Consider the following 23908-nt stretch of genomic DNA (forward strand, 5'->3'; position numbering starts at 1 on the left):
CATATGTAACAAACCTGCACGTTATGCACATGCACCCTACAACTTAAAGTATAATAATAATAAATAAATTAAAAAAAAAAAAAACTGGAGAGAAGCTTTCTGAGAAACTTCTTTGTGATGTGTATATTCCACTCAGGGAGTTATACCTCTTTTCTCATAAGGCAGTGTTTGAACACTGTTTTTGTAAAACCAAAAAAGGGATATTTCGTAGCACATTGAAGATTATGGTGAAAAGTGAAATATCCTCAAATAAAACCCAGGAGGAAGCATTCCAAGAAACTGCTCTCTGATATGTGCATTCATTTCACAGAGATAAAGTTTACACTACGTTGCCGTATTTGGAAACTATATCTTTGAAGAATCTGTGAAGTTATAATAAGGGTGCCCAGAGGCCTTTGGTGAGCAAGGAAACGTCTTCCATTGAAAACAGGAGGGAAGCTTTCTGAGCAACTGTTTTGTGATGTGTGTATTCATCTCAAAGAGTTAAATCATACTTTGAATTGAGCAGTATGATATCACTCTTTTTGTGGAATCTGAGGAAGGATGTTTGGGAATGCTCTTTAGAATGTGGAGAAAGAAATATAATCACATAAATAAAAGTAAGAAACTTTCTGTGAAACTACTATGTGTCGTGTGAATTCCTCTCACTCAGTTAAACTTCTCTTTTCATTGAGCAATTATCTAAAACTGTTTATTTTTAGCGTGTGAAGGCATATTCAGGAGCGCATTGAATCTTACGGAGAAAAAGGAAATATGTCCAGATAGAAACTAGAGAGAAGCTTTCTGAGGAACTGTTTTGTGACATGTGCATTCCACTCACAGTGTTTTACCTCTCTTCTCATACAGCATAGGGGAAACCCTTTTGGAGTAAAAGCTATCAAGTGATATTCAGGAGCATGTTGATGCCTATGGTGAAAAGGGAAATAATCTTGGACAAAAACTGGAAAGAAGCTTTCTCTGAAGCTGCTCTGTGATATATGTATTCATCTCACATAGATAAAGCTTTCTTTACATTATGCAGGTTGGAAACTCTGTCATGGATGCATCCACGAAAGGAGTTTTGGGAGCACATTCAGGATGATGGTGAAATAGGAAATATCTTCAGATATAAACTGGAAAGAAGGTTTCTGTGAATGTGCTTTTTATTATGTTTATTCATCTCATGATGATAAATCTTGATTTCCATAACACAGCATGGAAACTCTGTCATGGATGGATCCGCAAAGGGACATTCGGGAGGCAATTCAGGATTATGGTGAAATACGTAATCTCTTCAGATAAAAACTGGAGAGAAGCTTTCTGAGAAACTGCTTTGTAATGTGTGCATTCCACTCAGGGACTTATGCCTCTTTCCTCATAAGGTAGTGTTTGAACACTGTTCGTGTAAAACTGAAAAAGTGATATTTCAGAGTGCTTTGTAGACTATCGTAAAAAGTGAAATGTCCTCAAATAACACCCAGAAAGAAGAGTTCCAGAAAACTACTCTCTGATATGTGCATTCATTTAACAGAGTTAAAGCTTACTCTACATTTCCCACTTTGAAAAGTCTGTGTTTGAGGATTCTGCAAAGGGATATTAAGTGGCAACCGGTGGCCTGTGGCGAGCAAAGAAACGTCTTCTGTTGAAAACTGGAGAGAAGCTTTCTGAGCAACTGTTTTGTGATGTGTTTATTCATCTCATAAAGTTACATCATTCTTTGAATTGAGCCATTTGAAATCACTGTTTCAGTGAAACCTGAGGAAGGACATTTGGGAACACTCTTTAGAATATGCTGAAAAATTAATACCTTCAGATAAAAACCAGAAGGAAATTTTCTGTAAAACAGCTCTGTTTTTTGTGAATTCCACTCGCATAGTTAAGCTTCCCTTTCATTGAGCATTATTCTAATACTAATATTGTTTAGTCTGCGAAGGGATATTCAGGAGTGCTTTGAGGCTTATGGTGAAAACGGAAATATCTTCAGATAGAAACTGTAGAGAAGCTTTCCAAGGAGCTGCTTCATGACGTTTGCATCCCGCTCACAGAGTTACACCTTTCTTCTCAAGGAGAAATGGGGAATCCCTTTTGGAGAAAAAGCTAACAAGGGACATTTGGGAGTATATGGATGGCTATGGTGAAAATTATATCTATGTGAGATGAATAGACATAACTATCACAAGGCAGTTTCACAGAAAGCTTCTTTCCAGTTTTTGTCTGCGTATATTTCCTATTTCTCCATAGCTGTGCATATACTCCCGAGTAGCCCAGCCCTTTCCCTTCCTCCAGGCTGCATCAACAAGACTGACTCCCACCTCACAATAAGCAACCTCTGTGGGCTCAGCTCCTTCCCAGCTCCCGCCAGCCTTTGTAGGCCCAAATCTTTCTCCAGCCAGAGCTCTGTAGGCCCACCTTCTGCCTCCTGGTGGACTGCACAGACCCAGCTCTGGCTGGAGAGCAGCCTCTGAGGGCCTCGCGCTTGCCTCCCAGGGGCCTCTCCAGACCCAGCTCTCGCCTCATGGTGGCTTCCCGGGACCAGGTTCCTGCCTGCGTGCCACCCAGCAGCCCCAACAGGCCCAGCTCCTCATGCACTGTGGCCTGTTTTGGCCCAACTCAGGCCTCTCGTGGCCCGCCCAGAGGTGTGAGCTCCTGCCACTCACTGGCCTCTCTAGGCCAAGGTCCTCCCTCACTCTGGTCCGTTGGGGCCCAGCACATGACTCTCGTGGCCTCTCCAGGCCCAGCCCCTGCCTGTGGGCGGCCTCTACCTCACAGTGGGCCCTCTACGGACCCGCCTTTTGCCTCGCCGTGGCCCCCTCAGGCCATGCTCCTGCCCTTCGGTGCCCTCTGCAGGCCCAGCTCCTGCCTCACAGTGGCCTCCTTAGGCCATGTTTCCCTGAAGTCGGCTTCTCTGGGGCCAGCTCCTGCCTCCTGGTGGCTTCTGCAGGCCCAAGTCATCCTCAAGTCGGCCTCCACACGCCCAGCTCTCACTTCTCGGCAGCCTCTCCAGGTGCACAACTTCCTCCCATCAGCCTCTCCAGGCTCAGCTCCTCATGCCTCCCGATAGCCTCTTTAGGCCCAGCCCAGCTGGTGCCTCTCGGTGACCTTCCCAGGCCCCGTTTTTGACTTTTGGTGGCCTCTACAGGCCCAGAACTTGACCTCCAGTTGGCCTCTCCGGGCCCAGCCTCCTGCCTCCCGAAGGCCCGTATATAGGCCCAACCTCTGCCTCACAGCGGACTCCCAAACACCCAGGCTGCAGCTTCATTGCAGCCTCCCCAGTCTGAAGCTCCTGCCTTCCGGCAGCCTCAACAGGCCCCTCTCCTGCCTTCCAAAGGCCTCCTCAGGCCCATCTCACCACTCACAATGGCCTTTCTGGGCCCATTGCGTCCCCTTTTGGCGGCCTCTCCAGGCCCAGCTTTTCTTCCCAGTTGCTTCTATAGGCCCAACTCCTGCCTCACAGCAACCTCTTTGGACTCAGCTCCCGCCCAGCTCCTGGCAGCCTTTGTAGGACCAAAACTTCCTCAAGCCAAGCTCTCCAGGCCCAGCTCAGACCTCACGGTGGCCTCTCCAGGAAGCTCAGCTCCAACCCTCCAATGGAGTCTCCAGACCCCCAAACTTCCTCCAGGCGACTCCTCTAGGCCCAGCTTAGGCCTCCTCGTGGACTCTGTAGGACCCCACATCATCCTGAAGTTGGCCTCTCCAGGCCCAGCTCCGGCCTTCCAGTGGACTCTCCAGGTGCAACAAGGGGCCTTAAGTGGGCCCCTCCAGGGCCAGCTCCTGTCTCTAGTATGCCTGTAGAGGCCCAGCAACTGCCTCCCTCGTGGTGGCCTCTCCAGGCCCAGCCCTTCCCCTTCCTCCTGGCTGTGTCGACAGGCCCGACTCCCACCTCACAACAAGCAACCTCTGTGTGCTCAGCTCCTGCCTGCCTCCTGGCAGCCTTTGTTGACACAAACCATTCTCCAGCCAGAGCTCTGTAGGCCCACCTTCTGCCTACCAGTGGCCTGCACAGATGCAGCTCTGTCTGGAGAACAGCCTCTGCGGGCCCCGCACTTATCTCCCAGGGGCATCTCCAGGCCCACCTCTCACCTCATGGTGGCTTCCCGGGGCCAGATTCCTGCCTGCCTGCCTCCCAGCAGCCTCCACATGCCCAGCTTCTCCCACACCGTGGCCTGTTTCGGCCCAACTCATGCCTCTCGCGGCCCGCCCAGAGGTGTGAGCTCCTGCCTCACACTGGCCTCTCTCGGCCGAGTTTCTCCCTCACGCCGGCCCATTGGGGCCCAGCTCATGCCTCTCGTGGCCTCTCTAGGGCCAGCCCCTGCCTGTGAGTGGCCTCTCCAAGCCCAGCCTCTACCTCACAGTGGGACCTCTCTGGGCCCACCTCTTGCCTCGCCATGGCCCATGCAAGCCAAGCTCCTGCCCTTTGGCGGCCTCTGTAGGCCCAGCTTCTGCCTCCCAGTGGCCTCCGTAGGCCAAGCTCATGCCTTGACGGTGGCCTTTCCAGGCCTCGAATTTCCTGCTTTGCATCATCTCCAGGCCCTGCACTTCCTCCAGTTGGCCTCTCCAGGACCGACTCTTCCTCCTGGCGGCCTCTGCAGGTCCAAGTTGCCCTCAAGTTGGCCTCTCCGGGCCCGGCTCTTCCTCCTGGCGACTTCTGCAGGCCCAGGTTGCCCTCAAGTTGGCCTCCCCCTGCCTAGCTCTCGCCTCTCGGCAGCCTCTCCAGGTGCACGACTTCCTACCATCAGCCTCTGCAGGCCGAGCTTCTCCTGCCTCCCAATGGCCTCTTTAGGCCCAGCCCAGCTCGTACCTCTCAGCGGCCTTCCCAGGCCCCTCTTTTGACTTTTGGTGGCCTCTTCAGGCCCAGAGCGTGACCTCCAGTCGGCCTCTCCGGGTCCAGCCCCCTGCCTCCATAAGGCCATTATACAGGCCCAGTCTCTGCCACACAGTGGACTCTCGGATGCCCAGGCTTCAGCCTCACTGCAGCCTCCCCAGTGTGAGGTTCCTGCCTTCCGGCAGCTTCAACAGGCCCCGCTCATGCCTCCCAATGGCCTCCTAAGGCTCAGCTCACCCCTCCCAGCGGCCTTTACAGGCCCAGGTTGTCCCCTTTTGGTGGCCTGTCCAGGCCCAGCACTTCATCCTGACTGTGTATACAGGCCCAGCTCCTGCCTCACAGCAACCTGTTTGGACTCAGCTCCTGCACACCTCCTGGCAGCCTTTGTAGGCCCAAAACTTCCTCAAGCCAAGCTCTCCAGGCCCAGCTCAGGCCTCATGGTGGCCTCTCAAGGAGGCTCAGCTCCTGCCCTCTGACGGAGTCTTCAGGCCTCAAAACTTCATCCAGGCGGCTCCTCTAAGCCAGGCTGGGCCTCCTGGTGGCATCTGCAGGCCCCCACATCGTCCTGAAGTCGGCCTCTCCAGGCCCAGTTCCAGCCTCCCGGCAGCCTCTCCAGGTGCAGTACGGGGCTTCAAGTGGCCCCCTACAGGGCCAGCTCCTGCCTTCCCTCTGCCTGTAGAGGCCCAGACCCTGCCTCCCTCGTGGCAGCCTTTCCAGGCCAAGCCTTTCCCCTTCCTCCTGGCTGCTTTGACAGGCCTGACTACTGCCTTGCAACAAGCAACCCCTGTGGGCTCAGCTCCTGCCCAGCAACCGGCAGTGTTTGTAGGCCCAAACCTTACTCCAGCCAGAGCTCTGTAGGCCCACCTTCTGTCTCACGGTGGCCTGCACAGACCCAGCTCTGGCTGGAGAACAGCATCTGAGGGCCCTGTGCTTGCCTCCCTTGGGCCTCTCTAGGCCCGGCTCTCACCTCACAGTGGTTTCCTGGGGCCATGTACCTGCCTGCCTGCCTTCCAGCAGCCCCAAGAGGCCCAGTTCCTCCCACAGCGTGGCCTGTTTCAGCCCAACTCATGCCTCTTGGGACCCGCCCAGAGGTGTGAGCTGCTACCTAACACTGGCCTCTATAGGCCAAGGTCCTCCCTCACACCGGCCCACTGGGGCCCAGTTCATGCCTCTCGTGGCCTCTCCAGGCCCAACCCCTGCCTGTGGGCAGCCCCTCTGGGCCGGGCCTCTACCTCACAGTGGGCCTTCCCCGGGACCACCTCTTGCCTCCCTGTGGCCCCCTCGGGCCATGCTCCTGCCCTTTGGCGGCCTCTGCAGGCCCAGATCCTGCCTCACAGTGGCCTCCGTAGGCCAAGTTCATGCCTCGATGGCAGCCTTTCCAGGCCTAGCGTTTGCTGCTTTGCATCCTCTCCAGGCCCTGCATTTCCTCCAATTGGCGTCTCCGGGCTTGGCTCTTCCTCCTGGCTGCCTCTGCACTCCAAAGTTGCACTGAAGTCGGCCTTTCCGGTGTCAGCTCCTGCCTCCCAGTGGCCTCTGCAGGCCCAAGTCATCCTCAAGTCGGCCACACACGGCCCAGCTCTTGCCACTCTGCAGCCTTTCCAGGTGCACAACTACCTCCTGTCAGCCTCTCTAGTCCTGGCTTCTCCTGCCTCCCGATGGCCTCTTTAGGCCCAGCCCAGCTTATGCCTCGCGGCGGCCTTCCAGGCCCCGCTTACAAGTTTTGGCAACCTGTTCAGGCCCAGAATTTGACTTCAAATCAGCATTTCTGGGCCCAGCCTCCTGCCTCCCAAAGGCACGAAAACAGGCCCAGCCTCTGCCTCACAGTGGACTCTCCCATGCCCAGGCCGCAGCCTCACTGCGGCCTCCCTAGTCCAAAGCTCCTGTCTTCCAGCAGCTTTGACAGGCCCCACTCCTGCCTCCCGATGGCCTCCTCAGGCCCAGCTCACCCCACACTACGTCCTTTCCGGGCCTAGTTTGTCTGCTTTCGTAGGCCTCTCCAGGCCCAGAACCTCCTCATGTCAGCCTCTCCAGACCCAGCTGCAGCCTCCCAGTGTCCTCTCCAGGCCCAGCTCTTCCTCCTGGCTGTGTCTACAAGTCCAACTCCTGCCTCACAGTAACCTCTTTGGACTCAGCTCCCACCCAGCTCCTGGCAGCCTTTGTAGGCTAAAAACTTCCTCAAGACAAGCTCTCCAGGCCCAGCTCAGGCCTCACGGTGGCCTCTCCAGGAGGCTTAGCTCCAGGCCTCCGACAGAGTGTCAAGGCCCCCAAATTTCCACCAGGCGGCTCCTCTAGCACCAGCTGGAGCCTTCCAGCAGCCTCTGCAGGCCCCCACATCGTCCTGAAGTCGGCCTCTCCAGGCCCAGCTCCAGCACCCCAGCTGACTCTCCAGGCACAACACGGGGCCTCAATTGGGCCTTCCAAGGCCAGCTCCTCCCTCCCATCGGCCTGTAGAGGCCCAGCCTCTGCCTCCCTCGTGGTGGCCGCTCCAGGCTTACCCCTCCTCCTGGCTGTGTCGACAGACCCTACCCTCACTTCACAAAAAGCAATGTCTGTGGGCTCAGATCCTTCTCAGCTCATGCCAGCCATTGTAGGTCCAAACCTTACTCCAGCCAGAGCTCTGTAGGCCCACCGTCTGCCTCCCGGTGGCCTGCACAGACCCAGCTCTGGCAGGAGAACAGCCTCTGAGGGCCCCGCGCTTGCCTCCCAGAGCCCTCTCCAGGCCCGGCTCTCACCTCCCGGTGACTTCCCAGGGCAAGATTCCTGCCTGCCTACCTCCCGGCAGCCTCGACAGGCCCAGCTCCTCCCGCACCATGGCCTATTTCGGCCCAACTCATGCCTCTAGCGGCCCGCCCAGAGGTGTGAGCTCCTGCCTCACACTAGCCTCTCTCGGCCGAGGTCCTCCATCATGCCGGCCCTTTGGGGCCCAGCTCGTACCTCTCGTGGCCACTCCAGGCCCAGCCCCTGCCTGTGAGTGGCCTCTCCAGGGCCAGCCTCTACCTTGCAGTGGGCCCTCTCCAGGCCTGCCTCTTGCCTTGCCATCTCCCCTCAGGCCAAGTGCGCTCTGCAGGCCCCCACATTGTCCTGAAGGCCTCCCCAGGCAAAGCTCCGGCCACCTGGTGGCCTCTCCCGGTGCAACACGGGGAGTCATGTGGGCCCCTCCAGGGCCAGCTGCTGCCTCCCATCGTCCTGTAGAGGCCCATTCTCTGCCTCCCTCATGGCAGCCTCTCCAGGCCCAGCCCTTCCCCTTCCTCCTGGCTGCATTGATAGGCCCGACTCCTGCCTCGCAACAAGCAACCACTGTGGGCTCAGCTCCTTCCCAGCTCCCGCCAGCCTTTGTAGGCTCAAACCTTTCCCCCGCCAGAGCTCTGTAGGCCCACCTTCTGCCTCCCGGTGGCCTGCACAGATCCAGCTCTGGCTGGAGAACAGCCTCTGCGGGCCCCGCGCTTGCCTCCCAGGGGCCTCTCCAGGCCCAGCTCTTGCCCCACAGCTGCTTCCCGGGGCCAGGTTCCTGCCTACCTGTCTCCCGGCAGCCTTATCATGTCCATCTCCTCCTGCACCATGTCCTGTTTCGGCCCATGTCATGCCTCTCGCAGCCCGCCCAGAGGTGTGAGGTCCTGCCTCACACTGGCCTCTCTGGGCCGACGTCCTCCCTCACGCTGGCCCGCTGGGGCCCAGCTCATGCCTTTCGTGGACTCTCAAGGCCCAGGCCCTGCCTGTGGGCGGCCTCTCCATTCCCAGCCTCTACCTCACAATGGGCCCTCTCCGGGCCCGCCTCTTGCCTCACCATGGCCCCCTCCAGCCAAGCTTCTGCCCTTCAGCAGGCTCTGCAGGCCCAGCTCCTGCCTCATAGGCCTCATAGGCCAAGCTCATGCCTCGACGGCGGCCTTTCCAGGCCTAGCGATTCCTGCTTTGCATCCTCTCCAGGCCCAGCATTTCCTCCAGTTGGGCTCTCCAGGCCCGGCTCTTCCTCCCAGCAGCCTCTGCAGGCCCAGGTTGCCCTCAAGTCAGCCTCTCCAGTGCCAGCTCCTGCCTCCCCGATTCCTCTGCAGGCCCAAGTCATACTCAAGTCGGCCTCACCCTTCCCAGCTCTTGCCTCTCGGCGGCCTCTCCAAGTGCACATCTTCCTCCCGTCAGCCTCTCCAGGCCCAGCTCTGCCTGCCTCCTGATGGCCTCTTTAGGCCCAGCCCAGCTCAGGCCTCTCGGCCCCTTCCCAGGCCCCACTTTTGACTTTTGGCAGCCTCTTCAGACCCAGAACTTGACCTCCAGTCGTCCTCTCCGGGCCCAGCCTCCTGAATCCCAAAGGCCCATATACAGGCGCAGCCTCTGCCTCACAGAGGACTCTCCCATGTCCAGTCTGCAGCTTCACTGCAGCCTCACCAGTCCAAAGCTCCTGTCTTCCGGCAGCTTCGACATGCCCCACTCCTGCCTCCCAATGGCCTCCTCAGACCCAGCTCACTCCTCACAACGGCCTTTCCTGGCCCACTTTGTCCCCTTTTGGCATCCTCCCCTGGCCCAGGAGCTCCTCAAGTCGGAATCTCTAGACCCAGCTGCAGCTTTCCGGCATCCTCTCCAGGCCCAGCTCTTCCTCTCAGCTGCCTGTACAGGCCTAACTCCTGCCTCACAGTAACCTCTTTGGACTCAGCTACCGCACAACTGGCAGCATTTGTAGGCCCAAAACGTCCTCAAGCCAAGCTCTCCAGGCCCATTTCCTACTGCACTGTGGCCTGTTTTGGCCCAACTCATGTCTCTTGCGGCCCACCCAAAGGTGTGAGCTCCTGCCTCACACTGGCCTCTCTAGGCTGATGTCCTCCCTCATGCCGGCCCATTGGGGCCCAGCTCATGCCTCTCTTGGCCTCTCCAGGCCAAGCCCCTGCCTGTGGGCGGCCTCTCCAGGTCCAGCCTCTACCTCACAGTGGGCCCTCTCCGGATCCGCCTCTTGCCTTGTGTTGGGCCTATCGGGCCAAGCTCCTACCCTTCTGCGGCATCTGCAGGCCCAGCTCCTGCCTCCCAGTGGCCTCCATAGGCCAAGCTCATGACTTGATGGCATCCTTTCCAGGCCTAGCGTTTCCAGGTTTGCATCTTCTCCTGGCCCCGCACATTCTCCAGTCGGCCTCTCCGGGCCCGGATCTTCCTCCCGGTGGCATCTGCAGGCCCAAGTTGCCCTCAAATTGGCCTCTCCAGGGCCAGCTCCTGCCTCCCAGTGTCCTCTGCAGACCCAAATCGTCCTCAACTCGGCCACCCCCGGCCCAGCTCTCTCCTCTCAGCTGCCTCTCCAGGTGCACAATGTCCTCCCATCAGTCTCTCAGGGCGCAGCCTCCTGCCTCCTGAAGGCCCAGCTTCTGCCTCACAGTGGACTCTCCCATGCCCAGGCCGAAGCCTCACTGTGGCCTCCCCAGTCCAAAGCTCCAGCCTTCCAGTAGTTTCGACAGGCCCCTCTCCTGCTTCCCGATGGCCTCCTCAGGCCCAGCTCACCCCTCACAGTGGCCGTTCTGGGCCCAGTTTGTCCCCTTTTCATGGCCTCTCCAGGCCCAGAAACTCCTCAAGTTGTCCTCTCCAGACCCTGCTGCAGCCTCCAGGTGTCCACTCCAGGCCCAGCTCTTCATCCCGGCTGTGTCTACAGGCCCAACTCCTGCCTCAGAGCAACCTCTTTGGACTCAGCTCCCGCCCAGCTCCTGGCCACCTTTGTAGGCCCAAAACTTCCTCAAGCCAAGCTCTCCAGGCCCAGCTAAGACCTCATGGTGGCCTCTCCAGGAGGCTAAGCCCCTGCCCTCTGACGGAGTCTCCAGGCCCCCAACATTCCTCCAGGTGGCTCCTCTTGGCCCAGCTTGGGCCTCCCAGTGGCCTCTGCAAGCCCCCACATCATCCTGAAGTCTCCCTCTCCAGGCCCAGCTCCGACCTCCTGCGGCCTCTCCAGGCCCAACTCCGGCCTCCCGGCGGCCTCTCCAGATGCAACACAGGGCCTCAAGTGGGCCCTCCAGGGCCAGCTCCTGCCTCCCGTCAGCCTGTAGAGGCCCATTCTCAGAGTCCCTCGTGGCGGCCTCTCCAGGCCCAGCCCTTACACTTCCTCCTGGCTGCATGGACAGGCCTGAATCCCACCTAGCAAGAAGCAACCTTTGTGGGCTCAGTTCCTGCCCAGCTCTCGCCAGCCTTTGCAAGCCCAAACCTTTCTCCAGCCAGCACTCTGTAGGCACACCTTCTGCTCCCAGTGGCCTGCACAGAAACAGCTCCGGCTGGAGAACAGCCTCTGCAGGCCCGTGCTTGCCTCCCAGGGGACTCTTCATGTCCGGCTCTCACCTCACGACAGCTTCCCAGGGCCAGGCTCCTGCCTGCCCACCTCCAGGCAGCCTTGAAAGGCCGAACGCCTCCCACATCATGGCCTGTTTCGGCACAACTCATGTCTCTCACAGCCCGCCCAGAGGTTTGAGCTCCTGCCTCACACTGGCCTCTCTAGGCCGAGGTTCTCCCTCACACTGGCCCTTTGGGGCCCAGCTCCTGCCTCTCATGGCCTCCAAAGGCCTAGCCCCTGCCTGAGGGTGGCCTCTCCAGGCACAGCCTCTACTCACAGGGGGCCCTCTGTGGGCCCGCCCCTTGCCTCGCCGTGGCCCCCTCGGGACAAGGTCTGGCCCTTCCGCAGCCTCTGCAGGCTGAGCTCCTGCCTCCCAGTGGCCTCAGAAGGCCAAGTTCATGCCATGACGGTGGTCTTTCCAGGCCTAGCGTTTCTTGCCTTTCATCCTCTCCAGGCCCTGCACTTCCTCCAGTTGGCCTCTCCAGGCCCGGCTCTTCCTCCCAGCGGCCTCTGCAGGCCCAAGTTGCCCTCAAGTTGGCCTCACCCCGGCCCAGCTCTCGCCTCTTGGTGGCCTCTAAAGGCGCACAACTTCCTCCGGTCAGCCTCTCCAGGCCCAGTTCCTCAGGCCTCCCAGTGGCCTCTTTAGGCCCAGCCCAGCTCGTGCCTCTCGACAGCCTTCCCAGGCCCCGCTTCTGACTTTTGCCGGCCTCCCCAGGCCCAGAACTTGACCTCCAGTCTGTGTCTACGGGTCCAGCCTCCTGCCTCCCGACGGCCCGTATACAGGCCCAGCCTCTGCCTCACAGCGGACTCTCCCACACCCAGGCTGCAGCCTCACCGCGGCCACCCCAGTCCAAAGCTCCTGCCTTCTGGCAGCTTCGATAGGCCCCACTCCTGCCTCCCAATGGCCTCCTCAGGCCCAGCTCACCACTCACAAGAGCCTTTTGGGCCCAGGTTGTCCCCTTTGGCGGCCTCTCCAGGCCCAGAAGCTCCTCAAGTCAGCCTCTCCAGACCTGGCTGCAGCCTCCTGGCGTCCTCTCCAGGCCCAGCTCTTCCTTCTGGTTGCCTCTACAGGCCCAACTCCTGCCTCACAGGAACCTCTTTGGACTGAGCTCCCGCCCAGCTACAAGCGGCCTTTGTAGGCCCAAAACTTCCTCACCCAAGCTCTCCAGGCCCAGCTCAGGCCTCATGGCGGCCTCTACAGGAGGCTAAGCTCGTGACCTCTGCTGGAGTCTCAAGGCCCCTAAACTTCCTCCAGGCGACTCCTCTAGGCCCAGCTGGGGCCTCCCGGCAGCCTTTGCAGGCCCCCACATCGTCCTGAAGTCAGCCTCTCCAGTCCCAGCTCCGGACTCCTGGCTGCCTCTCCAGGCACATCACGGGGCCCCAAGTGGGCCCCTCCAGGGCCAGCCAATGCCTTCCTTTGGCCTGTAGAGGCCCATTCTTGGCCTCCTTCGTGGTAGCCTCTCCAGGCCCAGCCCTTCCCCTTCCTCTTGGTTGCATCAATAGGCCCGACTCCTGCCTTGCAACAAGCAACCTCTGTGCACTAAGCTTCTGCCCAGCTCCCACCTGGCTTCATAGGCCCAAACCTTTCTCCAGCCAGAGCTCTGTAGGCAGGCCAAGTTCATGCCTCGATGGCAGCCTTTCCAGGCCTAGCATTTGCTGCTTTGCATCCTCTCCAGGCCCTGAATTTCCTCCAGCCGGCCTCTCTGGGCCCGGTTCTTCCTCCCGGCGGCCTCTGCAGGCCCAAGTTGCCCTCAAGTCGGCCTCTCCAGTGCCAGCTCCTGCCTCCGGCAGACTCTGCAGGCCTAAGTCGTCTCCAAGTCAGCCTCCCCCAGCCCAGCTCTCGCCTCTCAGTGGCCTCTCCAGGTGCACAACTTCCTCCCGTCAGCCTCTCCAGTCCAAGCTTCTCCTGCCTCCCGATGGCCTCTTTAGCCCCAGGCCAGCTCGTGCCTCAAGGCGCCCTTCCCAGGCCCTAGTTTTTATTTTGGCAGCCTCTTGAGGCCCAGAACTTGACTTCAAATCGGCCTCTCTGGGCCCAGCCTCCTGCCTCCCGAAGGCCTGAAAACAGGCCCAGCCTCTGCCTCACATTGGACTCTCCCAAACCCAGGCCGCAGCCTCACTGCGGACTCTATAGTCCGAAGCTCCTGCCTTCTGGCCGATTCGACATGCCCCACTCCTGTCTCCGGATGGCCTCCTCAGGCCCAGCTCACCCCACACTACGTCCTTTCTGGGCCCAGTATGTCCACTTTCGTAGGCCTCTCCAGGCCCAGAACCTCCTCAATTCGGCCTCTCTAGACCCGGCTGCAGCCTCCCGGCATCCTCTCCAGGCCCAGCTCTTCCTCCCAGCTGCCTCTACAAGCCCAACTCCTGCCTCACAGTAACCTCTTTGGACTCAGATCCCGCCCAGCTCCTGGCGTCCTTTGTAGACGCAAAACTTCCTCAAGACAAGCTCTCCAGGCCCAGCTCAGGCTTCACAGTGGCCTCTCCAGGAGGCTCAGCTCATGCCCTCCGACGGAGTCTCTAGGCCCCCAAACTTCCTCCAGACGGCTCCTCTAGGCCCTCTTGGGCCTCCCGGCAGCCTCTGCAGGCCCCCACATTGTCCTGAAGTCAGCTTCTCAAGGCCCAGCTCTGGCCTCCCTGCGGCCTCTCCAGTCGCAACATAGGGCCTTAATAGGGCCCCTCCAGGGCCAGCTCCTGCCTCCCGTTGGCCTAGCTTCATGGTAGTTTCCCAGGGCCAGGATCCTGCCTGCCTGCCTCCCGGCAGCCTCGATAGGCCCAGCTCCTCCCGCACTGTGGCCTGTGTCAACCCAACTCATGCCTCTCGCGGCCCTCCCAGAAGTATGTGCTCCTGCCTCCCACTGTCCTCTCTGGGCCGAGGTCCTCCCTCACGCTGGCCCGTTGGGGCCAAGCTAATGTTTCTCATGGCCTCTCCAGGCCCAGCCCCTGCCTGTGGGCGGCCTCTCCAGGCCCAACCTCTACCTCGCAGTGGGCCCTCTCCGGGCCCGCCTGTTGCCTCGCCACATTGCCCTCGGGCCAAGCTCCTGCCCTTCAGCAGCTTCTGCCAGCCAAGCTCCTGCCTCCCAGTGGCCTCCGTGGGCCAAGCTCATGCCTCGATGGGGGCCATTCCCGGCCTAGCATTTCCTGCTTTGCATCTTCTACAGGCCCTGCACGTCTTAAAGTCGGCCTCTCCGGGCCCAGCTCTTCCCCCTGGCAGAATCTGCAGGCCCAAGTGGCCCTCAAGTCGGCCTCCCCCGGCCCAGCTCTCTCCTCTCGGCGGCCTCTCCAGGTGCACAACTTCTGTCAGCTTCTCCAGGCCCAGCTCCTCCTCCCTCCCGATGTCCTCTTTAGGCCCAGCCCAGCTCGTTCCTCTCGGCAGCCTTCCCAGGCCCCGCTTTTGACTTTTGGTGGCCTCTTCAGGCCCAGAAGTTGAATTTTAGTTGGCCTCTCCGGGCCCAGTCTCCTGTCTCCTGAAGGCCCGTATACAGGCCCAGCCTCTACCTCACAGTGGACTCTCCCACTCCCGGGCCACAGCCTCACTACGGCCTCCCCAGTCCAAAGCTCCTGCCTTCCAGCAGCTTCTTCAGGCCCCGCTCCTGCCACATGATGGCCTCCTCAGGCCCAGCTTACCCCTCACAACGGCCTTTCTGGGCCCAGTTTGTTCTGTTTTGGCAGCCTCTTCAGGCCCAGAAGCTCCTCAAGTCTGCCTCTCCAGATCCGGCTGCAGCCTCCCGGCATCCTGTACAGGACTAGCTCTCCCTCCCTGCTGTGTGTCTACAGGCCCAATTCCTGCCTCACAGCAACCTCTTTGGACTCAGATCCCGCCCAGCTCCAGGTGGCCTTTGTAGGCCCAAAACTTCCTCAAGCCAAGCTCTCCAGGCCCAGCTCAGGCTTCACGGTGGCCTCTCCAGGAGGCTCAGCTCCTGCCCTCCGACGGAGTCTCCAGGCCCCCAAACTTCCACCAGGCGGATTCCCTAGGCCCAGCTTGGGCATTCCATTGGCCTCTGCAGACCCCCACATTGTCCTGAATTTGGCCTCTCCAGGCCCCAGTCCTGCCTCTCGTCGGCCTGTAGAGGCCCATTGTCAGCCTCCCTTGTGGCAGCCTCTTCAGGACCAGCCCTTCCCCTTCCTCCTGGCTGCATGGACAGGCCCAACTCCCGCCCAAGTCCCAAACCTTTCTATAGCCAGAGCTCTGTAGGCCCACCTTTTGCCTCCTGGTGCCCTGCACAGGCCCTGCTCTGTCTGGAGAACAGCCTCTGCAGGCCCCGCAATTGCCCCCCAGGGGACTCTCCAGGCCCAGCTCTCACCCCACTCCAGATTCCCTGGGCCAGGTTCCTGCCTGCCTACCTCAAGGCAGCCTCGACAAGCCCAGCTCCTCCTGCACTGTGGCCTGTTTTGGCCCAATTCATGCTCCTCTAGGCCCAGCTTGGGCCTTCCAGTGGCCTCTGCAGGCCCCCAGATCGTCCTGAAGTTGGCCTCTACAGACCCAGCTCCGGCCTCCCTGTGACCTCTCCAGGCACAACACGGGGTGTCAAGAGGGCCCCTCCAGGGCCAGCACCTGCCTCCCTCATGGCGGCCTCTCCAGGCCCAGCCCTTCCTCTTCCTCCAGGCTGCACCGACAGGCTTTTCCTCCCGGCCGCCTCTGCAGGCCAAATTTGCCCTCAAGTCGGCCTCTCCGGGGAGAGCTCCTGCCTCCCAGAGGCCTCTGCAGACCCAAGTCTTCCTCAACTCGGCTTCCCCAGCCCCTCTCTCCCCTCTCGGCCGCCTCTCGACGTGCGCAACATCCTCCCATTAGCCTCTCCAGGCCCAGCTCCTCCGGCCTCCTGATGGCCTCTTTAGGCCCAGCCCTCCTTGTGCCTCTCAGCAGCTTTCCCATCCCCCACTGTTGACTTTTGGCGCCCACTTCAGGCGCAGAACTTGTCCTCCAGTCAACCTCTCTGGGCCCAGCCTCCTGCCTCCCAAAGGCCCGTATACAGGCCAAGCCTCTGCCTCTCAGCAGACTCTTCCATACCCAGGCCACAGCCTCACTGCGTCCTCCCCAGTCCAAAGCTCCAGGCTTCCGGCAGCTTCGACAGGCCACTCTCCTGATTCCCAATGGCCTCCTCAGGTCCAGTTCACCACACACTACATCCTTTCCGGGCTCAGTATGTCCACTTTCATAGGCGTCTCCAGGCCCAAAACCTCCTCAAGTTGGCCTCTCCAGACCCGGCTGCAGGTTCCTGGCATCCTCTCCAGGCCCAGCTCTTCCTCCCCGCTGCGTCTACAAGCCCAACTCCTGCCTCACAGTAACCTCTGTGGACTCAGCTCCCACCCAGCTCCTGGCCACCTTTGTAGGCCAAAAACTTCCTCAAGACAAGCTCTCCAGGCCCAGCTTAGGCCTCACAGTGGCCTCTCCAGGAGGCTCAGCTCATGCCCTCCAACGGAGTCACTAGGACCCCAAACTTCCTCTAGATGGCTCCTCTAGGCCCAGCAGGGGCCTCCCGTTGGCCTCTGCAGGCCCCTGCATCGTCCTGAAGTCGGCCTCTCCAGGCCCAGCTCCAGCCTCCCAGCAGCCTGGCCAGGCGCAACACAGGGACTCAATTGGGCCACTCCAGGGCCAGTTCCTGCCTCCCGTCAGCCTATAGAGGCCCAGCCTCTGCCTCCCTCGTGGCAGCCTCTCAATTCCCAGCCCTTCTCCATCCTCCTGGCTGCATCAACAGACCCGACTCCTGCCTCACAAAAAGCAACGTCTGTGGGCTCAGATCCTTCCCAGCTCATGCCAGCCATTGTAGGCCCAATCTTTTCTCCAGCCAAAGTTCTGTAGGCCCGCCTTCTGCCTCCCAGTGGCCTGCACAGACCCAGCACCTGCTGGAGAACAGCCTCTGAGGGCCCTGCGCTTGCCTCCCTGGGGCCTCTCCAGGCCCGGCTCTCGCCTCCCGGTGACTTGCCAGGGCCACATTCCTGCCTGTCTGCCTACCGGCAGCCTCGACAGGCCTAGCTCCTCCCACACCATGGCCTGTTTTGGCCCAACTCATGCCTCTCATGGCCCACCCAGAAGTGTGAGCTCCTGCCTCACACTCGCCCCTCTGGGCCGAGGTCCTCCGTCATGCCAGCCCATTGGGGCCCATCTCATGCCTCTCATGGCCTCACCAGGCCCAGCCCCTGCCTGTGGGCAGCCTCTCCAGGGCCAGCCTCTACCTCGCAGTGGGCCCTCTCCGGGCCCACCTCTTGACTCGTTGTGGCCCCTTGGGCCAAGCGCCCTCTGCAGGCCCCCACATCGTCCTGAAGGCCTCTCCAGACCCAGCTCCGGCCTCTTGGTGGCCTCTCCAGGCACAACATGGGACCTCAAGTGGGCCCCTCCAGGGTCAGCTCCTGCCTCCCATAGGCCTATAGAGGCCCATTCTCAGCCTCCCTCGTGGCAGCCTCTCCAGGCCCAGCCCTTCCCCTTCCTCATGGCTGCATGGACAGGCCCGACTGCTGCCTCACAACAAACAATCTCTGTGGACTCAGCTCCTGCCCAGCTCCCTCCAGCCTTTGTAGGCTCAAACCCTTCTCCAGCCAGCACTCTGTAGGCCCACCTTCTGCCTCTGGGTGCCCTGCACCGACCCAGCTCCGGCTGCTCACAGCAGTTTTCCCGGGTTCAGGTTCCTGCCTGCGTGCCTCCCAGCAGCCCCGACACGCCCAGCTCCTCCCACACCATGGCCTGTTTCAGCCCAACTCATGCCTCTTGCGGCCTGCCCAGAGGTGTGAGCTCCTGCCTCACACTGGCCTCTGTAGGCCAAGATCCTCCCTCACGCCAGCCCAATGGGGCCCAGCTCATGCCTCTCGTGGCCTCTCCAGGCCCAGCCGCTGTGAGCGGCCTCTCCAGGCCCAGCCTCTACCTCGCAGTGGGCCCTCTTTGGGACAAACTCCAGCCCTTCCGCGGCCTCTGCAGACACAGCTCCTGCCTCCCAGTGGCCTCCGTAGGCCATGTTCATGCCTCGACGGCGGCCTTTCCATTCCTAGCCTTTCCTGCCTTCCATACTCTCCAGGCCCTGCACTTCCTCCAGTCAGCCTCTGCAGGTCCGGCTCTTCCTCCTGGTGGCCTGTGCAGCCCCAAGTCACCCTCAAGACGGCCCTCCCGGCCCAGCTCTCACCTCTCAGTGGCCTCTCCATGTGCACAACTTCCTCCCGTCAGCCTCTCCAGGCCCAGCTCTTCCTGCCTCCCGATGGCCTCTTTAGGCCCAGCCTAGCTTGTGCCTCTCGACAGCCTTCCCAGGCCCCGCTTCTGACTTTTGGTGGCCTCCCCAGGCCCAGAATTTGACCTCCAGTCTGCCTCTACGGGTCCAGCCTCCTGCATCCCCATGGCCTGTATACAGGCCCAGCCTCTGCCTCACAGTGGACTCTCCTACACCCAGGCCGTAGCCTCACTGTGGCCACCCCAGTCCAAAGCTCCTGCCTTCTGGCATCTTCGACAGGCCCCGCTCCTTCTCCCGATGGCCTCCTCAAGCCCAGCTCAACCATCACAAGAGCCTTACAGGCCCAGTTTGTCTCCTTTGGCAGCCTCTCCAGGCCTGGAAGCTCCTCAAGTCGGCCGCTTCAGACCCGGCTACAGGCTCCCAGTGTCCTCTCCAGGTCCAGCACTTCCTCCCGGCTGACTCTACAGGCCCAACTTCTGCCTCAGAGCAATCTTTGGACTCAGCTCCCGCCCAGCTCCTGGCAGCCTTTGTAGGCCCAAAACTTCCTCTAGCCAAGCTCTCCAGGCCCAGCTCAGGCCTCACAGTGGCATCTCCAGGAGGCTCAGCTCCTGCCCTCCGCCGGAGTTTCAAGGCCCCCAAACTTCCTCCAGGCGACTCCTCTAGGCCCAGCTGGGGCCTCCTGGCGGACTCTGAAGGCCCCCACATCGTCCTGAAGTCGGCCTCTCCAGTCCCAGCTCCGGACTCCTGGCTGCCTCTCCAGGTGCATCACGGGGCCCCAAGTGGGCCCCTCCAGGGCCAGCCAATGCCTCCCGTTGGCCTGTAGAGGCCCATTCTTGGCCTCCCTCATGGCGGCCTCTCTAGGCCCAGCCCTTCCCCTTCCTGTTGGTTGCATCAACAGGCACAACTCCCACCTCACAACAAGCAACCTCTGTGGGTTCAGCTTCTGTCCAGCTCCTGCTAGGCTTCGTAGGCCCAAACATTTCTCCAGCCAGAGCTTTGTAGGCTAACCTTCTGCTACCCGGTGGCCTGCACAGACCCAGGTCTGGCTGGAGAACAGCCTCTGAGGGCTCCACGATTGCCCCCCCAGGGGCCTCTCCAGGCCTGGCTCTTGCCCCACAGTGGCCTCCCGGGGCCAGGTTCCTGCCTGCCTGCCTCAAGGCAGCCTCAATAGGCCCAGCTCCTCCCACACCATGGCCATATTCTGCCCAACTCATGCCTCTCCCGGCCCACCCAGAGGTGTGAGATCCTGCCTCACACTGGCCTGTCTGGACCAAGGTCCTCCCTCACACCGGCCCATTGGGGCCCAGCTCATGCCTCTTGTGGCTCTCCAGGCCCAGCAGCTGCCTGTGGGCGGCATCTCCAGGCCCAGCCTCTACCACGCAGTGGGCCATCTCCAGGCCCGCCTATAGCCTCGCCGTGGCCCCCTCGGGCCAAGCTTCTGCCCTTCAGTGGGCTCTGCAGGCCCAGCTCCTGCCTCCCAGTGGCATCCGTAGGGCAAGCTCATGCCTCGATGGTGGCCTTTCCAGGCCTAGCATTTCCTGCTTTGCATCCTCTCCAGGCCCTGCACTTCCTCTAGACAGCCTCTCCGGGCCCAGTTCTTCCTCCCAGCGGCCTCTGCAGGCCCAAGTTGCCCTCAAGTCGGCCTCTCTGGGGCCAGCTCCTGCCTCCCGGCAGCTTCTGCAGGCCCAAGTCATCGTCAAGCCGGCCTCCCCTGGCCCAGCTTTCAACTCTTGGCAGCCTCTCCAGGTGCACAACTTCCTCCCATCAGCCTCTCCAGGCCCAGCTCCTCCTGCCTCCTGATGGCCTCTAGGCCCAGCTCAGCTTGTTCCTCTGGCTGCCTTCCTCCCAGGCCCTGCTATTGACTTTTGGCGGTCTCTCCAGGTCCAGAACTTGACCTCCAGTCGGCCTCTCCAGGCCCAGCCTCCTGCCTCCCAAAGACCCGTATACAGGCCCAGCCTCTGCCTCACAGCGGACTCTCCCACACCCAGGCTACAGCCTCACTGTGGCCTCCCCAGTCCGAAGCTCCTGCCTTACCACAGCTTCGACAGGCCCCGCTCTTGCTTCCCCATGGACTCCTCAGGCCCAGCTCACCCCTCACAATGGCCTCTCCAGGCCCAGTTTGTCCCCTTTTGGTGGCCTCTCCAGGCACAGAAGCTCCTCAAGTTGGCCTCTCCAGACCTGGCTGCAGCCTCCTGGCGACCACTGCAGGCCCAGCACTTCATCCCGGCTGCTTATACAGGCCCAACTCCTGCCTCACAGCAACCTCTTTGGACTCAGATCCCACCCAGCTCCTGGCGGCCTTTGTAGGCCCATAACTTCCTCAAGCCATGCTCTCCAGGCTCAGCTCAGGCCTCACAGTGGTGTCTCCATGAGACTCAGCTCCTGCCCTCCGACGGAGTCTCCAGGCCCCCAGATTTCCTCCAGGCGGCTCCTCTCGTCTCAGCTTGGGCCTCCCGGTGGTATCTACAGGTCCCCACATCGTCCTGAAGTCGGCCTCTCCAGGCCCAGCTCTGGGCTCCTGGTGGCCTCTCTAGGCGCAACACAGTGCCTCAAGTGGGGCCCCTCCAGGACCAGCTCCTGCCTCCTGTCGCCCTGTGGAGGCCCAGCATCTGCCTCCCTCCCTCGTGGTGGCCTCTCCAGGCCCAGCGCTTCCCCTTCCTCCTGGCTGTATGGACAGGCCCGATTCCGACGTCGCAACAAGCAACCTCTGTGGGCTCAGATCCTGCCCAACTCCCACCAACCTTTGTAGGCCCAAACCTTTCTCCAGCCAGAGCTCTGTAGGCCCACCTTCTGACTCCCGGTGGCCTGCAGAGACCCAGCTCCAGCTGGAGAACAGCCTATGAGGGCCCAGCGCTTGCCTCCCAGGGGGCTCTCCAGGCCTGGCTCTCACCTCATGGCAGCTTCCTGGGGCCAGGTTCCTGCCTGCCTGCCTCCCAGCAGCCTCGACAGGCCCAGCTCTTCCCACACCGTGGCCTGTTTTGGCCCAACTCACGCCTCTCGCAGCCCACCCAGAAGTGTGAGCTCCTGCCTCACACTGGCCTCCCTAGGCCAAGGTCCTCCCTCATGCTGGCCCGTTAAGGCCCAGCTCATGCCTCTCATGGCCTCTCCAGGCCCAGTCCCTGCCTGTGAGCAGCCTGTCCAGGCCCAGCCTTTACCTAACGGTGGGCCCTCCCTGGTCCCAAAACTTGCCTCGCCGTGGCAACCTCGGCCCAAGCTCCTGCCATTTGGCGGCCTCTGCTGGGCCAGCTCTTGCCTCCCAGTGGCCTACTTAGGCCAAGCTCATGCCTCGACAGTGGCCTTTCCAGGCCTAGCATTTGCTGCTTTGCAACCTCTCCAGGAACTTCACTTCCTTCAGTCGGCCTCTCCAGACCCGGCTCTTCCACCCAGCGGCCTCTGCAGGCCCAAGTCGTCCACAAGTCGGCCTGCCCCGGCCCAGCTCTCGCCTCTTGGGGGCCTCTCCAGGTGCACAAATTCCTCCCGTCAGCCTCTCCAGGTCCAGCTCCTCCTGCCTCCTCATGGCCTCTTTAGGCCCAGCCCAGCTCATGCCTCACAGAGGCCTTTCCAGACCCTGCTTTTGACTTTTGGCAGCCTCTTCAGGCCAAGAATTTGAGCTCCAGTCAGCCTCTCCGGGACCAGCCTCCTGCATCCCAAAGGCCTGTATACTGGGTCAGCCTCTGCCTCACAGTGGACTCTCCCACACACAGGCCATCATCTCACTGCAGCCTCCCCAGTCCGAAGTTCCTGCCTTCTGGCAGCTTCGACAGGCCCCGCTCCTGCCTCCTGATGGTCTCCTCAGTCCCGGCTCACCCCTCACAACGGCCTTACCAGGCCCAGTTTGTCCCCTTTTCTCGGCCATTCCAGGCCCAGAAGTTCCTCAAGTTGGCCTCTCCAGATCCGGCTGCAGCATCCCGGCATCCTCTCCAGGCCCAGCTCTTCCTCCCGGCTGTGTCTACAGGCCTAACTCCTGCCTCACAGCAACCTCTTTGGACTCAGCCCCCGCCCACCTCTTGGCAGCATTTGTAGGCCCAAAACTTCCTCAAGCCAAGCTCTCCAGGACCAGCTCAGGCCTCACAGTGGCCTCTCCAGGTGGTTCAGCTCCTGCTCTCCGACAGAGTCTCCAGGTCCCTAAACTTCCACCAGGCGACTCCTCTAGGCCCAGCTTGGGCCTGCTGGCGGCCACTGCATGCCTCCACATTGTTCTGAAGTCGGCCTCTCAAGGCCCAGCTCCGGCCTCCCGGCGGCCTCTCCAGGTACAACCCAGGGCCTCAAGTGGGCCCCTCCAGGGCCAGCTCCTGCCTCCCGGCTGCCTGTAGAGGCCCAGCCTCTGTCTCCCTCGTGGCGGCCTCTCCAGGCCCAGCCCTTCCCCTTCCTCCTGCCTGTGACGACAGGCCCGATGCCTGCATCGCAACAAGAAACTTCTGTGGCCTCAGCTCCTGCCGAGCTCCCGCCAGCCTTTGTAGACCCAAACCTTTCTCCAGCCAGAGCTCTGTAGGCCCGCCTTCTGCCTCACGGTGGCCTGCACAGACCCAGCTCTGCCTGGAGAACAGCTTCTGCAGGCCCCGTGCTTGCCTCCCAGGGGCCTCTCCAGTCCCAGCTCTCGCCTCACGGCGGCTTCCTGGGGCCAGGTTCCTGCCTGCCTGCCTCCTGGCATCCTTGACAAGCCCAGCTCCTCCCACCATGGCCTGTTTTGGCCGAATTGATGCCTCTTGCGGCCTGCCCAGATGTGTGAGCTCCTGCCTCACACTGGCCTCTCTAGGCCTATGTCCTCTCTCATGCCAGTCTGTTGGGGCCTAGCTCATGCCTCTCTTGGCCTCTCCAGGCCAAGCCCCTGCCTGTGGGCAGCCTCTCCAGGTCCAGCCTCTACCTCGCAGTGGGCCCTCTCCGGGTCTGCCTCTTACCTCACAGTGGCCCTATAGGGCCACGCTCCTGCCCTTCTGTGGCGTCTGAAGGCCCAGCTACTGCCTCCAAGTGGCCTCCGTAGGCCAAGATCATGCCTTGATGGTGTCCTTTCCAGGCCTAGTGTTTCCTAGTTTGTATCCTCTCCTGGCCCTGTACGTCCTCCAATCGGCCTCTCCGGGCCCGGGTCTTCCTCCCAGTGGCCTCTGCAGGCCCATGTTGCCCTAAAGTCAGCCTCTCCGGGGCCAGTTCCTGCCTCCCAGCAGCCTCTTCAGGCCCAAGTCATCCTCAACTCAGTCTCCCCAGGCCCAGCTCTCTCCTCTTGGCCGTCTCTCCAGGTGCACAACGTCCTCCCATCAGCCTCTCCAGACCCAGCTCCTCCTGCCTCCAGATGGCCTCTTTAGGCCCAGCCCTCCTCCTGCCTCTCAGTGGCTTTTCCATCCCCCGTTGTTGACTTTTGGCTCCCGCTTCAGGCCCAGAACTTGACCTCCAGTCGGCCTCTCCGGGCCCAGTCTCCTGCCTCCTGACAGCCCGTATACAGGCCCAGCCTCTGCCTCACAGCAAACTTTCCCACACCCAGGCCGCAGCCTCACTGCAGCCTCCCCAGTCTAAAGCTCCAGCCTTCCAGCAGCTTTGACAGGCCCCTCTCCTGCTTCCTGATGGCCTCCTCAGACCCAGCTAACTCCTCACAATGGCCTTTCTGGGCCCAGTTTGTCCCCTTTTGGCGTCCTCCTCAGGCGAGGAGCTCCTCAAGTTGGAATCTCCAGACCCGGC

At 60.9% G+C, this 23908-nt stretch overlaps 1 protein-coding gene across 1 annotated transcript; it reads left to right on the forward strand.

Moving 5' to 3' along the window:
- The first annotated feature begins 20907 nt into the window (after positions 1 to 20907).
- On the forward strand, positions 20908 to 23479 carry LOC108584794 (putative uncharacterized protein FLJ44672). The gene is made up of 3 exons (XM_031665868.1): positions 20908 to 20983; positions 22100 to 22547; positions 22938 to 23479. The coding sequence occupies exons 1-3, from the start codon at positions 20908 to 20910 to the stop codon at positions 23152 to 23154; spliced, it is 741 nt and encodes a 246-aa protein (XP_031521728.1). The 3' UTR covers positions 23155 to 23479.
- Positions 23480 to 23908: the final 429 nt, after the last annotated feature.

The sequence above is a fragment of the Papio anubis genome, chromosome 4 (assembly GCF_008728515.1).
Source record: "Papio anubis isolate 15944 chromosome 4, Panubis1.0, whole genome shotgun sequence".
Taxonomy (NCBI): Eukaryota; Metazoa; Chordata; class Mammalia; order Primates; family Cercopithecidae; genus Papio; species Papio anubis.